At 32.6% G+C, this 13736-nt stretch overlaps 3 protein-coding genes across 4 annotated transcripts; 1 reads left to right on the forward strand and 2 right to left on the reverse strand.

Moving 5' to 3' along the window:
• LOC137806144 (binding partner of ACD11 1) lies at window positions 1-3795 on the forward strand. Of its 2 annotated transcripts, none has more exons than XM_068606114.1 (6): window positions 1-158; window positions 1118-1201; window positions 1645-1748; window positions 1829-1904; window positions 2057-2140; window positions 3043-3795. In XM_068606114.1, the coding sequence occupies exons 1-6, from the start codon at window positions 153-155 to the stop codon at window positions 3616-3618; spliced, it is 930 nt and encodes a 309-aa protein (XP_068462215.1). In that variant the 5' UTR covers window positions 1-152; the 3' UTR covers window positions 3619-3795. The 2 variants fall into 2 exon arrangements, with proteins under 2 accessions (XP_068462215.1, XP_068462216.1); XM_068606115.2 differs by having other exon boundaries at window positions 39-158; window positions 1118-1232.
• Window positions 3796-4271: 476 nt separating this feature from the next.
• On the reverse strand, window positions 4272-9760 carry SDS (Cyclin family protein). Its single transcript, XM_068606113.1, has 7 exons — window positions 8538-9760; window positions 8223-8390; window positions 6934-7100; window positions 6186-6314; window positions 5313-5490; window positions 4896-4940; window positions 4272-4621 (listed from the first exon to the last, which is right to left on the reverse strand). The coding sequence occupies exons 1-7, from the start codon at window positions 9663-9665 to the stop codon at window positions 4589-4591; spliced, it is 1848 nt and encodes a 615-aa protein (XP_068462214.1). The 5' UTR covers window positions 9666-9760; the 3' UTR covers window positions 4272-4588.
• A 2304-nt stretch (window positions 9761-12064) lies between these two features.
• Window positions 12065-13668, reverse strand: KNATM (KNOX meinox protein). The gene is made up of 3 exons (XM_068605671.2): window positions 13454-13668; window positions 12482-12601; window positions 12065-12338 (listed from the first exon to the last, which is right to left on the reverse strand). Exons 1-3 carry the CDS (start codon window positions 13589-13591, stop codon window positions 12213-12215), a joined length of 384 nt encoding a protein of 127 aa, XP_068461772.1. The 5' UTR covers window positions 13592-13668; the 3' UTR covers window positions 12065-12212.
• Window positions 13669-13736: the final 68 nt, after the last annotated feature.

A 13736-nucleotide genomic window follows, 5' to 3' on the forward strand; every position in this document is an offset into this window, starting at 1 on the left:
ATCAATCATATGAAACCAAATAACAGTCACATGATGACTCATTCATTACATTACATCACAACCTAACCAACGAACTAACAACCTCAATTCTCATTCAAAAGTTGCCTCTTTCCAACGCTGCTTCTGACAAACACATCATTCTACCATCCCAGATGTCGGTGAGTCCCTAAACCTATCCACAATCCCCTTTTTCCCAGATCCACTTCGTTTCAGATCCTATCTGGGTTTCTTCTTTCTTCATGTCTCCTTCTGCATTTCATTGTCTTTGTTTCATGCCAAGTGGGGACTATGCCGTTATTTTGATTCATGTTTATGTATTCAGTGATGCAATGCAACCTTGTAGTGGTGGTTTAGATGTCGCAGTTCTGATGAATATAAGAAGTACTAGTTTGGAATTTTGGATCTGCAATGTTTCCTAATGACCCTTTTGGATCTAGTGGAAGTGGTTTTGGTGTTTTTTTGGCCCTCCAGAAAAGATCAAACCTTGATGTTGAATTGATGTTTTTGGGGATGATTTGTTATCTGGGCAATGCCAGATTAGTGGGACAAATGACAACTATAGAAATCCCCACAATTGTTGGAGTCGGTAGTTAGTTAGTGGTCACACTTATGTCTACCTAAACATGTATGATTGTATGTTCCAGATTATATTTCTTACAATGTTAAGAATTTTCACTTTATACGCTTCTGTGACTGAGATTGATAGTTGTTGTTGATGTCAAGTCATTAAGTTCCATTGCTTAGACTTGTGATGATTAATCTTCATGGAATTTGAATTGCTTATTTTCAAGTGGATGCTGTCACATTGATGTTGTCTCTTGGTATAACCTTTCCTCTTGGCTTACTTATTGAATTGACTCATTAGGAATTATATTATACCGTTCTGTTCTTGCTTTGCTTTCACTAAATTCCATTGTTGCAGCTTTAGGGATTAAAATATGACTGTCTTTTTTTCATCTTCGTGATTATTTGGAAAGAAATTGAAAAGGGATAACTTTTTTTCTGTTGGACTTCATCGTTTTACATTTTCTCCTTCTGCACATGTCATTGCTTCTTGCACTCCATACTCTGCAGAATGTCATCATAGAACTACCTTAAACTAAAAATTTGTGTGCAGGCCACTTTGGACCATGCTGGTCAAAGAGCTGAAGCTTTTCCACAATCCACAGCAATACCAAATTGGACTATTCATGTGTCAGACGTGAGGAAGAAATTTTTACATAGTAACATTGGTTAGCATTATGATTGTAGAATGCATGATCTAACAAAAAACAGCATTTTAATGATTGTGATAAATACAGTTAAGGAATTCCAAAAGAAATTACTTAATGAAAAGTCAAAACCATTTTGTAGCTTGGCAAATTCCAAAAGTATTTCATTATGATACACATCAGCTACACACCCTCACAATTATTAGAGATTCATATTCTAAGTTGATAACAATTGGGACCTAAAATGACTTGAATATGGAACTATTTCAGTTTTGTTTTGTTTGAAAAACTGCCTGTTATGGCTTACTACAATCTTAGTTAATTTTTAGGGTTAATCATTCAAATGGATACTCTGTCCTTTGTTGATATCTTATTAGTGAGAAGTCCCATCTTGGTGAAATTTCCAAGTTCACTCTGTTTTGATTTCTCACAGATAAGAACAGTTAAGGTTAGCAACATATCACTGGTTACTTCCAAGATGGAGATTCAAGAGTTCTTTTCATTCTCAGGTGATATTCGGTATATTGAGATGCAAAGGTAAGAGAACTTTAATGTTTTACTCATTTTTTCATGATTGTTATTGTTTAAACTCTAACACTGAATGCTTGTCTCTACAGGGAAAGTGACCGCACTCAGGTTGCTTATGTTACATTTAAGGATACACAGGGAGCAGACACAGCAGTTCTCTTAACAGTATGTTTTATGCAAATGATTTTTACCTTTTGTAAATCTCACATTATATTACTAACCCTTTCATTCAATCCCTGAAACTGATAGAAATTGCATAAAATCTGATATTTTAGTGATTTGGTTTATAAATCATATGCTTAATCTTCATTTTATAGGGTTCAAAGATAGGTGATCTATATGTCACAATCACACCTGTAGAAAAGTATCAGCTGCCCCCTGATGCTGTTCCAGCAAGTCCGGTAAGTATTAGCTTTTCCAATAGATTAATAAGCTAATTATAATCTATAGAGAAACTTAGTTTATTTTTTCTTTATATTTGCTTCTAGTACAAGTGCTTATAAAGAAGTTAATTAAATAGGTTTCTCATTTAAATGTTGTGTAATTTATTTTGCATGCAAATGTGACCATCATGCATGGCTGTGCTGCTAGCCTGCTACTAGTACATTTATTTATGTGGTAAAATGTGAGATACATGAAGTTTTGCTGAACATGGTGGTTCTATATGTCCCAAATATGATTTTCAATACTTGTATGTTGTTTTATTTCTATCTCATTTTGTTATTACTCTTGATAGACTTTGGGCTTTGAAATTTATGGCTTCAATATTGCAGTCAAGTTAATGTGGCTGATTTGTTGTAATGTCTGGTGGATCCCAACTGGTCGGGTGATAAGAAGTTTGTATTGAGATTTTTTATATAAGGATTGTGACACTCGTGAAGTGACTCATTTTATTTTATTTATTCTTTGCTGATAAAAAAAATGATAACTAGAGATTCTTAGATTTATTATCTTCTGCTGATGATGTCTGCAACTTATCTGGCACAATAAAAACAACTCTGGGCTGAAGATTACAGTGCAAAATCAAATTACCACTTGAATCTTGCATATCTAACTATGCTATGCTAAAAGATTTTCTTATGAGCTTAGATTAATAACTGGATTTAAAGGACTATATTGTGGATGCTATATTTGGTGCTAAAGTCAAATAAACTGTAAACTTTTAGCTCTTCAGTTAGGTCTAGATTCAAAATTTCTGCAATTGTATACAAATTCTTCCCTCACTACAGGGTTGGAAATTCTAATTTCTTCACTGTCAAATTGTGAGTATCTGATATATATTGTACAATGGTCTTATAAGTAGACAAACCAAAGTGCTGATGCAGTGAAGAAGGCAGAAGATGTAATGAGCACTATGCTTGCCAAGGGTTTCATTCTAGGAAAGGATGCTATCAACAAGGCAAAATCCTTTGATGAGCGCCACCAGTTGACCTCAAATGCCTCTTCCACAGTTGCTTCCATTGATCGCAGAATGGGATTCAGTGACAAACTGAGCATGGGAACAGCTATTGTGAATGGAAAGGTGAAAGAAATGGATGAAAAGTACCAGCTTTCTGAGATGACAAAGTCTGCAATTGCTGCAGCAGAGCAGAAGGCAAGCAGTGCCGGATCAGTTATCATGAGCAATTCTTATGTGTTGACTGGAGCTTCATGGGTGTCCAGTGCCTTTGGGGCCATAGCCAAGGCGGCCGGCGATGTCAGCACGATGACAAAGGAGAAGGTTGAGCAGGCGGAGGTGGAAAGGAACGAGATGATCTATAGTGAAAGGAAAGGGAGTGTTGATGAATTTGCAAAGAGAAACTTTGAGGATGCTTCAGACATGGGTCCTGCAATAGTTCCTATTAATTCATATGATGACCGAAAGCTGGAAATTATATAACTACTCACAATTCTTTACATCCTCACATAGTTAGCATAGTTATTGTCAGACGTTTTGCGCGTTTATTGTACAATGATAAGTCTTATTGACTGTTATAGCAATGTAGAAGTTTGTCTGGCAGACGTGGTTCCTAAATATGGTCAACATTTATGTCAACAAGTTATTTGTTATTTTTTAGTTACCTCTTCATTCACTTCTCCCTTTATGTCACTCTTTTGCAAGGGTTTTAATACAAACAGGGTCGATGAGAGTATGGTAAAAAAAAATATCAATGAAGAGAAAGAATAGGTATATTAGCTTTGCTTTTCACATCTTCTAGAGTTGCGTTTTGATGCAATGAAATTCTCTTTGATGGTCCCTACTTCATTTTCACTCCACAGTAAACAGTGTAGTTTTCTCTTTTTGATTTGGTAAGAATCTGAACTGCAACATATAGTAACCCGAAGTGCTGGTTACTTCTGTGAAACGTGTATTTATTGGTGTGGTCACTAGCAAAAATATTTCACCATGAACTAAAAATCTCTATGCTTATCTTTAGAAAAGCTTCAAGAGAAAATGTAGACATTTTGTACAATGGTGCTTTAATGCATATAATTAAGATTCCTAATGACCAAGTAATGTCTGCAGAGGAAAGAAAGAAGCAAATATTATGCAAGATAAACTTTTGTATAAGCCTGTAATATCTTTGTAGGCCATTAACAGTTAACAGCTGTATTTCCTATCCGTTGAAAGGTTCTCACGGCTTCTGAAAAAATGTGTACATTTTTTTTTTTCCTTCTATACCGATATACAGAACAATCAATATAGTTACATGTGGAAAAAATAGCACTCCCTTGCTCTCGGGCAGGGAAACGAATGGAATTTATTTTGTATTAATGAAGAATCAACCAAGAATAAGAAAGTCGTTTGTCTAGGAACAGTTGCCACCAAACTGAGTTGTATAGCCAATGCCTCCACTCTAACTAGTGTGTTATCCTATATAGCGTAACAGCCACTCCAGGCTCTGTTGAAAGTAAATATTGGTTTCATGTTAAATACGTTAACAAAACCGACAATAAAAGGAGAACGTGAATGATAATAAAGGAAACAGTTTATTTCATTCTAATCGTGGTCTGAGGCTTTTCTTAGCTCAAGAAATAAAATGATTAGATTAGTTATAAATATTGTATAGTGACACTTTTTCATCAGGACATTTTAAGTTTTTATTTTTCTGGTTTCATCCTCAAATCGAAGAGAAAATACACTGAGAATTTAAAATAAATTGGACTATCTTTTACCTCTATGCACTCGTACAAATTCTCATCTTTTGATCTAACGTGGATCTGCAAAATCATAAGATTAATTATAAACATGAAATTCTACTCTCAATTTTCTAGTGGAAGGTGTCTAAAAAGGAAGAAAACTTAAAAGAAGATATAAATTATTCACATTCATATAATGAGCGATTCAGAAAGAAAAAGGCACCGCACAGCTCTGCAGATTTATATAATTAGTGTTTTCACAATCTCAGTGCAAACCTAGACCAACAAATACAACTGTATTCTAATTTTGTTGAATTTATGTGCTCAAATGATGTTATAAAATATTAAGAAGCAGATCTGATATTGCAAAACCGTATCATGTATTATTTAACCCCTATTTTGTTGACCTAAGTTTCAGATAAAGAGGAAGTTCTATAATGCAATAGTAGTTACCCCAATTACTCTGAGCGATGAACTTTGATTGACTTCAAGACCAGCCAGGACTACAAGTGCTGCAGCAACTGTTGAAGGCCAGTAGCACAGTTGCTCATGAGATGACAGTGTCAGCACTGCCAGATACCTGACCCTCTTCTCAACGACTGCATCAGCATTGGCTGCTTTTAGGTAAAACCTGTAAAATTAAAGGGTGGAGTGTAATTTAGCTGAATCATACAGAAATGGGTTACAGTGACTTTATTTTCTTGCACGCTAGAGTTTTTTGAAAGGTTAAATTGCAACTTTGTTTCTCTTCGATTTCTAATGTGCTACTTTGTTTATTTTATTTTTATTGTCATTTTTGTCCACAGATATTAAAAATTCATAATTTTGATTTAATTTATAATTTTTATATATTTTGGTTAATTTGAATTCTAAACTTAACTTACTTATCTTAAGGATTATAAAATAGTATTTAATTAATTAAATATTAAAAAAGAAAATAAACTACATAATAGTAAGAATTACACAAAAATTATGGATTTTTTAAAATTTGAAGAACAAAAACCTAAATCAAGAATAAAAAAAGCCAAAATGTAACTGATCCTAAAAAACGCTAAGCGTTTTCGTATTGGGGCTATGTTAAGTTACAAGTACAAAATTTCCTTTTCATTTTTAAATAGTGCACGGTATTTAAGGCAAAAAGACATTCCTTGTTAGAGACATGAAGGCAAGTTTTTCCTTGAACCATTCATTTTAAAATTAAAAATGGTTTCCCAAAAAGAAACAAGTCTGAATGAATACCTAAAACAACGAGTATCAGCTAACATTTAATTTATGCAGAATTTCAGGTCATATTCGTGCTGTAAAATTAAGAAGTTACAAGTATACCACAAGAAATTGTAGATGGTAGGCAGAAAGCACTGAAACTGGAGCACCTCCTGCACCATCCATTCCATAGCTACCACCTCGCCTCTACTGTACTTATTGCTTCCTATGTTGAAACTGATTTGCCCCACTCTGTAATACCCACAAAGGAGTTCAGTTATTCGTTGGGCATAATTACTTTCATGAATTTAAATCGAATAAATAATTGTTAAATTCAGTTAATTATCACTTTCCCGAGTTATAGGAGAAGGAAGTGTATGTAAAAAAAAAAAAAGAATACCAAAATATTACATGCGAGTTTTTAACTCTACTAATTATTTATATATTTTAATTTTGAACCTAAACATTAAGAGGGCTAATGTTTTACAAAAATAGAATTTATGTAAAATTGGATAATGTAGGGAACTTTTAAATTGAGAAGGAATGAATAATGAGGACAAATAAACTCAAACTCTAAAAAGTTAAGTACTAAATATTTTCATTTTCCTTAATCACAACGTCCGTCGCCAGCCATCACTTCACGAACGGACATAGACAAGTGATACAAACAATATAGATTCAACACGCCATAAAATAAAAATAACTATTATATGTTTTTTAATAAAATATTATATTATAATAAAATAATAATTTATTAAGTATGAAATTAATGTATCCAATGTAAATATTATCATTACTTGATAATAGTTTTCCCAAATATAATTACATAACTAAGAGGATGGGAGAGAAATGTAAAGATTTAATATTGAACCTGTTGTGTTGCTGATTTTCTTCGATCCTGATCGCTAACGTGAGGCAAGCTATTCCAACAATTTGAAGGTATTTTTCGGCTTTGAAGTATCCTTTGCTCAGAAAACGGTCAAGTAGGTTGACGCCAAGAAAAATAGTCTCTTGCCGAAGCTGTTTTCGACAAGATTGCTGCCAAATTTAAAAAGATAAAGGGCTTTTAAACAAATTCGACACGATTGAAAGTACAACAACTTCCACAGATATAATAATATATATTAAGATTTTAAATTAAAAAATAAATAAATGTTTTTATCTTTTAATAATATCAAATAAATATATTTTATTATTTAGTGGTGTTCAGTATCAGCGTTCTAAATAATGGTAGACTTGTGAAGTTAGCCAGACTAGCAAAATCTGGTGGAAGTAATCTTTTGCAAACTAACCAGAAAGGAAATAATTTCTCCTTACCTATGGAGAAAAGTTTTGTTGACACATAAATAGTAAAAAATATACATTTAACACTGTTTATAATAATATAATAATATTTTTAAGTTAAAAAATAAAGTAAAAATGAATAAAATATTAGTTTATTATGGTATGAAACGTGTATTTGAAAGGTGTTAATATGTTGAAAGGTGTTCACTCAAAGTAAAAGCAAAATGTATACTCCCTGAATTAACTACCCACATGCGCGAATACGAGAAAAGTGCGTTGCATGATTGCATCAGAGGCATGCATGACATTGAGGGATTTACTAAAGTACGCCGCTGCACTCGCCGAGGCATTCTTCTTCCTAATGAATCTCACGTGTCATGAGGCAATTGGATGCCACTCACACTACTCCAACAATTTGTTGTACGGAATAATTACCTTTTAACCGAATCAAGTTTGGTTCTCACTCACTCTCTTCAAACGTGTTGTCTCTCTCACCCAATCCAAAACACGATTATCTATACCCATTTAATAAATAAAAAATAATAACACATAGACACCCTTTATATTTAAATAAATATTTATCTTATAATCTATAATATTTGTATAGTTTTTATTATACAGGATTCAGTATTTGAGTGATGATTATTTTTTCAATCATCAATTTGTTGGAGAAATATCACTATATGTACAATTTCTTATCCTCTTTCACTGATCATTCAGAAATCATCAATATTTACTAAATAAGAATATGCAATAGTTTTATGATAACAGTAAAATTCTTGATAGCATATATATTATTTTCTATAAAACTATATAAAAAAAATTAATCAAACCACAAATGTAAAAGCATAATGAGTTGAAATTAGATAAACCTACCTCAACGATCCAGTGAACCATTTGTGAACGTTGCTCAAGTACGGTCTCTCCGAATTCAGTAGTAGAGAAATATCTTTCACCATAATTTGACACAAAACCTTGCTTCCTCTCCCTCTTCCTCAGCATCTGGTAGCTGTCTTCGTCATCAGAATCTTCGAATCTCACAAACTAAAATCCACAAATACACACATATACCGTGAATAAGAACTCTTAATTATAATAACAAAGTTAGAAAGAGCTTGGCTAAACAGATTCCTGACAGAACTAGTAATATAAGTAACTTAGAATTCTGAAGTCGAAGCAAGCGAAACCTACATTGGCTTCATCTTCGTCGCTGGAAGAAGAGTTTATCACTGGAGAAGTAGAAACTAGAGTCGTGAACTCCTTGCGATACTGAAGGAACAACAAATACGTCGGCGAAGGAGTTTCTCCGACGGATCCCTCGGAAAACTGGCTTCCAGAATCCGCGAACACCGACGGAGAGTAATCCGAAGTCTCCTGCTGCGAGCTTTCACCGAAAATCTCAGAATGAAATTCAGAGAACACGGTTCCCTGACTGGAACAATATTCCGATTCGTCATCGTCTTCACTATACGAGAAACACAGATCCTCAGAGCAAGTGAGGTCGACAGCGAGGTCGTCATTTTCGGATTCCTGCTTCGTCATCGATTGCGCTATTAAATCCGCGCAATTCTCTTCCGCGTGGAGGTTTTTAGAACCTTCAGAGTATTCACATTCCGACGCTCTGTTTTCCTTGCTGATATCCTTTTCCTCCTCAAACGACGCGCGAACAAAGGAACTAAACGACACGACGTCTCCGTTTGACTCCGAAGAGATTTTCATGTTTCCGTTTCCGTCACTGGAGGACTTCGAATTGAACTGTTCCTCGCAAGTAATAACTGATTTCCCGCACGAAACGTCGTCATGTTCCTTTACATTTTTACTCTCTCTAACGGTTTTGAACTTCAGAGCAGCAGTAGTATCCGATTTCAGGCACACTTTCGAAACGTCGTCTTCTCCTCTCAGATTCTTAAATTCTCTTCCGCTTTTGAACTTCAGAATTGAGCTTCTGCCTCGTTCTCGAGCGAACGAATTGGAGTCCGCGCACGAAGACTCCGACACCTCCACTTCGTTCTCGTTTCGCTTCTCTAACCTCTGATTTCTACTTGAATCGATCGACGATTCATTTCTCGAGTTCGCGTTTCCCTTGCCGGCGATGGAAGCTCTGCTGGAGTTGCAAGAAGCTTCACCTGCAGCGAAGTCGGAGCCGGAGCTGGAATCCATGGAGAAACGAGGATTCATTCCAGAGTTTCTGACGAGAAGCACCGGCGAGAAGTTCTGCCTTGGCCGGCGAGGCAGCTTCTGCCGGAGCTTCTTGGTGACGATGAGTGGAAGTGGCTCCGGTTCGAGCTTGCGCTTCAATTTTCTCGATCTGGTTATCATTGCTGTCTGGTTAACTAAAAAACACAGAGAAAATCGCAGTGTTGAATCGTTGCTGTTGCTGAGATGATTGAGAGAAGAGAGTGTGGAAAGTGTGTTTGAACGGTTACGGGAGTTGTGGGAAGGAAGGAAAACGAGGGAGAAGGGTATATATAGGGTACGGTCCCACGTAATGCGTTTTCCGTGCACCACGTCCACACGCATAATATTAACACCGTTTTTAACCTTTTTAAAGTTTATTATATATTTTTAATTAATTGAAAATTATTTTAATTTATAAAATATTACTATTAAATTTAAAAATATTTTAAGAATTCTTAATTATATTATTGTCATTTATGTTCCTACTAAACCTGCGGAACACTTCCTCTTGTGATGATCTTCTCGTCTTTCCGGTCTTTCGGTCAGTCCTTCAGCTGAATCTTATTTGGTCTGGACAAGTCAGACCGAGAGTTAAGTACCAGAAGAGTGGGGAGTGAATAGTTACCTTGGATGTTGTGCCTCTTTTGCTATTTATACTACTCTAGATGGGCTATGGCTGTTATGGGTCTGCTTTAGGGTCCAAACGAAGACCCAATTGTGTCTTAACCGTGCTTATCACTTAAGTTAGTTTGTTTATACTTAATTACGCGTTTAGCTTTGCGTCTTGTCGTCTAGTCGGTTTTGTTGTCTAGTCAATTTTTTGGCCATCTGGTAGTACAATTTATATACTGAAACATTTTTAATTTTCTTAAAACTTTTCAGAGACTTGAACGTCAAACGTATCGTTAAATTGATGTTGAAAATTAAAAAAAAAATGTTTAAATGAAAAGTTATGAAGAAAAAAAAAAGTTGTGAAAGCACACATCGATTCACCTTGAATCACTTCCCAACACATGTGTGTCCATTTATTGACAATTTTTTCTAAGCTTTTCAGGAATGGGTACAACACCAAAGTACAAAGCATAATCCTATTGTTCACTTTCCAAGTTATTTGAATTATGTGAGAAAATGTTCACATTTTTACGACGGTAATGAAAAGAGGAAGAAAAAAGTGATAATGCGGTTGTGGTTCCGTTCTTTCATGTAACAAACTATTTTGAAGCCGTTGAAACACATACATGTATAATAAAAAATAAAAAATAAAATAAACTTATTTATAAAATGAAATTTATTTATTTATAGGTTAAAAAAAAAAAAGTTGAAGAAAAGTTATATAAGAGAATTTGTATAAATTAAAAGGTTTATTTCATGTTTTTCTTCTTTATCTCTCGTAAAAAAGGTTTTATAGAGAAATTTATTCGATCTCTAAATAAATCCTAATTTGGATTAAAATTTATGGCAGAAATTACTTTATTCTTTTTCTACAATTTTTAAGAAAATTCTTTAAAGATAATATCCTAGATAGATAATCTATTTGGGTATTTTTGGCCAATGTAAATGAATTGAAAATTTAGCACATTATGAATGTAAGAAAATGACACAAAGAAAAAAGTTGAATTTCATTTAAGCCATTAATGGTTAATATAATTTCTTTAGAAATAAACTCTATAAATACAACATATATATTATGTATTATTCAAACATTTTTTCTATCGTTTTAATAAAAATAAAGAGTTATTTTGTGGTGTTTCTTAAATATGTTTTAAGCTCTACGATGTGACTTAGCTAACTTGAAAAAACTCATTTCAATATTACTCAATATTGTTTATTAATGTTTAATTCTATTTTTAGTTTCTATTTTGATTTTGTTCTTCCTTTTTCTCTAAAATTTGAAAAACAAAATCTCTAAACACTAAATTTATAGGACTAAATTCAGTTTTTTTTTATTGTTTAGAATTTAAAATTTAAAATTTTGGTATCTCAAATTTAGAATTTAAAAACTAAAATAATATTTTTCAAGTGAGAGGTTAAAAAAAGTTATACTTAAAAAAATAAAACCAAAATTCCTACAAATTTTAAGGATTAAAAATATAATTAAACCTTTTATTAAGTATTATCTTTTTCTAGTGAAAGAATTTTGTACACTATTAATTTATGATATTATTATATTTTGTTATATCTATTTTAAGTTGATATCATTGCTAGAAAATTATTAAATAAAAATTAATTTTAAAAATTAAAATAATTAATTACTATATTAACTAAATTATATATATTTTTAGAGACTAAATAATTATTAAGATTTAAATTAGTTTTTATTATTGATAAATCGTTTCTTAATTGATATTTAATTATCTTTCCAGATTTTAGTATTTAAACTTTAAAATTGGTATTAAAGTTATACTTACATATTTTCTAACAACACTATATACCATTTTTATCAAATTATTAATTAATACAAATTTCATATTAGTTATAATTAAACTTAGAAAAATGCAACAAATTCTAAGCATCACTCTAATATACAGCATATAATATAATTGTGAACACCAATATAATACAGTGGTAAAGTTGTTTCTGACTAGTTTCAGGGATTGCTTCAGTGAATAACAATATTCTGAAAATAAGAGCTATAATGATAAGAAAATGGTAGAAAAGGAGCAAGTTCATCATCGAGATTCGAACTAGTTATGGCTGATTCACTTCATCTAGTTGCTTTAGTTCATGATACGTAGCTCTGATAAAAGCATTGGTTTCTTTTGTTGGTTCTTCAATGGCTTCCTTCAGCTTGCTCAGTGCCATGCAATAAGCTTCCTGTAAAATGTTCAAATCAAACATAAGCTTTTCATTTCTAAAATGATAATGCTGTTTTTTAAGTTAACAAGTTTTTAGTTTTTACTCAAACCAAGATTTTCAGAAATGGAGTTTTGCATGCTGATATTTGGTAGTGATGATACCATGAAGTGATCCAACTCAGAAGTGTTTGGAGTAGGAGCTGCTTTGGACTTTGAATTCACCACCTTCTTCAATGCTTCACCACTTGTTGCATCAAACTCTTCACCTTCACTTAATCCCACCTGAACTCAAATCAAACTCAATCATGGAGTTAAATAATAATGAAACTTTTATACCTAAGTTCAATATAATGTATCAGTTGTTGGAAACTTTTAATATCTGTGTTCAATTTCTTTGAATGACAAATCATGTATTTGGTAGTTTTTTTATATGAGTTTAACACTAAGTATCTGTATAAAGATTAAGATACTTTCAAAATATCTATATAAAAGAAATCTATATAATATATATAACTGTTTACTCAAAATATCTGCTCTTGTTTTCCATTGCAAAAACCGTTTATAGATATTATAATAATATGAAAATTTTAGTTATTTCCAAATTAAATACCATTTTAATAAACTATTTAGATGAAGAAAAATTGACTAAAATCTACTTATTTATCTTCATTTTCCACATTATTTTCTCTTAATTTAAATCATTCATAAAATGAATTAGAAGAAACAAACGTTTTTCTTTCAAATATCATAAATTTTGCAGCTAGCCAAAGCAAGAAACACCCTTGTCTTGTTTACTATATCAAGGTTTTAAATTGTTCTAACATCACCTCAACATCATACCCAATGAATTGTCAAATCCTATTTACCACTTATAAGTATAACCACTTCCTCAAATTTAGATTTTTTTTACTGGGTTCTTCATATTTTGAAATATATATACTATATTAGAATCAACACCAAAAAAATTTAAAAAAAAATATGAACTCATATTCTTGGTAGTAGTTCTTGGTCATTACAACCATATTGAAATGAAAGCATTTTGAAATGTTGTTCTCTTAATTGTTGGTAATTGAACATTATTGTTAGTTTAGAGAGTGAAAAAAAAGAGCAAAAGAAAATGGGAAATTAGGGTACCTTGAAGCAGTTGATGTGAGATTGAATCAAGAGTTGATACAAAGGATGAGTTGCAATGATGTTCTTGAGGAGTTCTTCATTTTGTTTGGGAGAAGCAATGGTTTCAGTTCCCTTTTCTGCAATTTGTGTAGCTTCCATGTGTGTGTAGAGAGGTAGGTTTATTACTATTATTGTGGTGATTTGAGCAATGGGAATGAGAAAGAAAAAAGAAGCAAAAGTGGTGATATATAGGAGATTGTGTGTATGGTGGATAAAAGGGGTTTGTATTATGGTTATTGACCAA

This window comes from Phaseolus vulgaris, chromosome 3, assembly GCF_051622355.1.
Source record: "Phaseolus vulgaris cultivar YP4 chromosome 3, ASM5162235v1, whole genome shotgun sequence".
Classification (NCBI taxonomy): domain Eukaryota; kingdom Viridiplantae; phylum Streptophyta; class Magnoliopsida; order Fabales; family Fabaceae; genus Phaseolus; species Phaseolus vulgaris.